At 44.5% G+C, this 1933-nt stretch overlaps 1 protein-coding gene across 1 annotated transcript; it reads right to left on the bottom strand.

Annotated features, from left to right (window-relative positions):
- Positions 1 to 533: 533 nt before the first annotated feature.
- Positions 534 to 1480, bottom strand: LOC103258055 (olfactory receptor 10K2-like). Its single transcript, XM_008055754.2, is given in 2 exon segments — positions 534 to 895; positions 898 to 1480. Coding segments are annotated over 2 exon segments (945 nt in total).
- Between the last annotated feature and the right edge of the window lie 453 nt (positions 1481 to 1933).

A 1933-nucleotide genomic window follows, 5' to 3' on the forward strand; every position in this document is an offset into this window, starting at 1 on the left:
AGAAGTCGCTCATGACAAGATTGGGTGAATAAGGAGGGTGGGGCATAGGGTCATGCCATTTTTGGTGAAAAACGGCTGAACACTCAGCGCAGTGTGGGCAAGTGTATTGTCATGATGGAAGAACCAGTCACCTGCTTGCCAAACTTGGGCTGTGGATTCCACAAATTGTGATGCAACCTTCTCAAAACTTTCAGGAAAAAACCTTGGTTGACCATTTGATATGGAGAAACAAATTCCGAGTATACTATAAGGAGCCTGTCCCCCAAAAAAGAGAATTCCAGGTTTTTTTTGCTCCCCCTTCACATATACTGTCCTGTAATAGTTATCTATTGCATTTCACTCCATTGTAAAAACTTCAATAAACAATAATTCACGTGATCATGACAAAAAGTCTTCACAGATGTTATATTTGGAGATAAAGAAAAACTGATCTACGTTCCTGAATGTAATGCCCCATTGCTTGACTCTTTCTGTTATGGGAATCTCTCCCTGAATACTTTGTGCTTCACTATTTGGAAAGTGCAGGATCCAGATTAATGTTGTGGCAGGGAAATTGTTCTTCCCACAACTCTGCAAAGACCTGACTTGAACTCTTTATTTCTCAAGCTGTAAATCACGGGATTGAACAACGGAGTTAAGATGGTGTAAGACACTGATATCAGAGCATCCTGGCTTGACGAGTAGTTGGATTTTGGCCTTAAGTAGATAAAGGAGGCACAGCCATAGTGGACAGTGGCAACAATGAGGTGAGAGGCACAGGTGGAGAAAGCTTTGTACCTGCCCAATGTAGAAGGAAATTGGAGTATGGCAGAAATGATATGAACGTAGGATACCAAGATCAACAAGAGGGGAGTAACCAGAACCAACATGCAGAGTATGAAGATGACAATTTGACAAAGTGAGTATGGTGTGATGCCAGCATGAGGACAGGAGAGATATCACAGAAGAAGTGATGTAGTTCATTGGAAGAGTGGAAGGGCAGGTGAAATACCAAGAATGTGATGATCTGTGCAACAGTAAAGCCACAGGCACAGGCGGCAACAACTAGTCCCACACACACCCTGTATCTCATGAGCTCTGTGTAGCGCAGTGGGTTACAGATGGCTGCATAGCGATCATAACCTATGGCTGCCAGCAGGAAGGAGTGAGAGCAGCCGAGGAAGAGGAAAGTAAACATCTGGATGGCACAGCCCAGAAAGGAAATAGTCTTTTTCTGAGCCAGCAGGTCAACCAGCATCTTGGGTACAATGACGAAGGTGTAGCAAGTCTCAGAGCAGGAGAGGATGGCGAGGAAGAAGTACCTGGGAGTATGAAGGGCTCTGTCCAGCACAATGGTGGAAATGATGATGATGGCATTGGTACCCAGAGTGAACAGGTAGAAGAGCAGGAAAACGATGAAGAGCAACTGCTGGAGCCTGGCCAGGGAGGAGAAGCCAAGGAAGACAAATTCTCTCAACGCAGTCTCATTGACCCACTCCATCACCAGAGGACAATTCAGAGAGGAGAAGGAGGAGTTGATGTTCAAAGAAATCCCTGCAAATTAATAGAATCGCAGGAAATTGATCATCACAGAGCATGTGTTTTCAGATTTTGAGTTCTAAATTCATCATTTCTCCTCCCTCTTGGTTTTCTAAGATATGAATTCTCTAAAATCAGGACAGTGTACATTAAATGTTGAGGCTCCCCAATAATTCTTTTTTATTGTTTTGAGTTGGAGCCTCACTTTGTCCCCCAGGCTGGAGTGTATGCTCACAGCCATCCCGATGTCGATCTGCTGGGCTCCGGTGATCTTCCGCCTCAGCCTTACAAGTAGTTGCTACCACACCCAGCTAATTTTTTTGATTTATTGTAGAGATGAGATCACACTGTGTTGCCCAGGTTGGTCTCAAACTTGAGGGCTCAGGCATTCTTCTTTCCTTGGCCTTCCAAAGTG

The sequence above is a fragment of the Carlito syrichta genome, unplaced genomic scaffold (assembly GCF_000164805.1).
Source record: "Carlito syrichta isolate Samal-C Ts95f unplaced genomic scaffold, Tarsius_syrichta-2.0.1 Scaffold301949, whole genome shotgun sequence".
Lineage (NCBI taxonomy): Eukaryota > Metazoa > Chordata > Mammalia > Primates > Tarsiidae > Carlito > Carlito syrichta.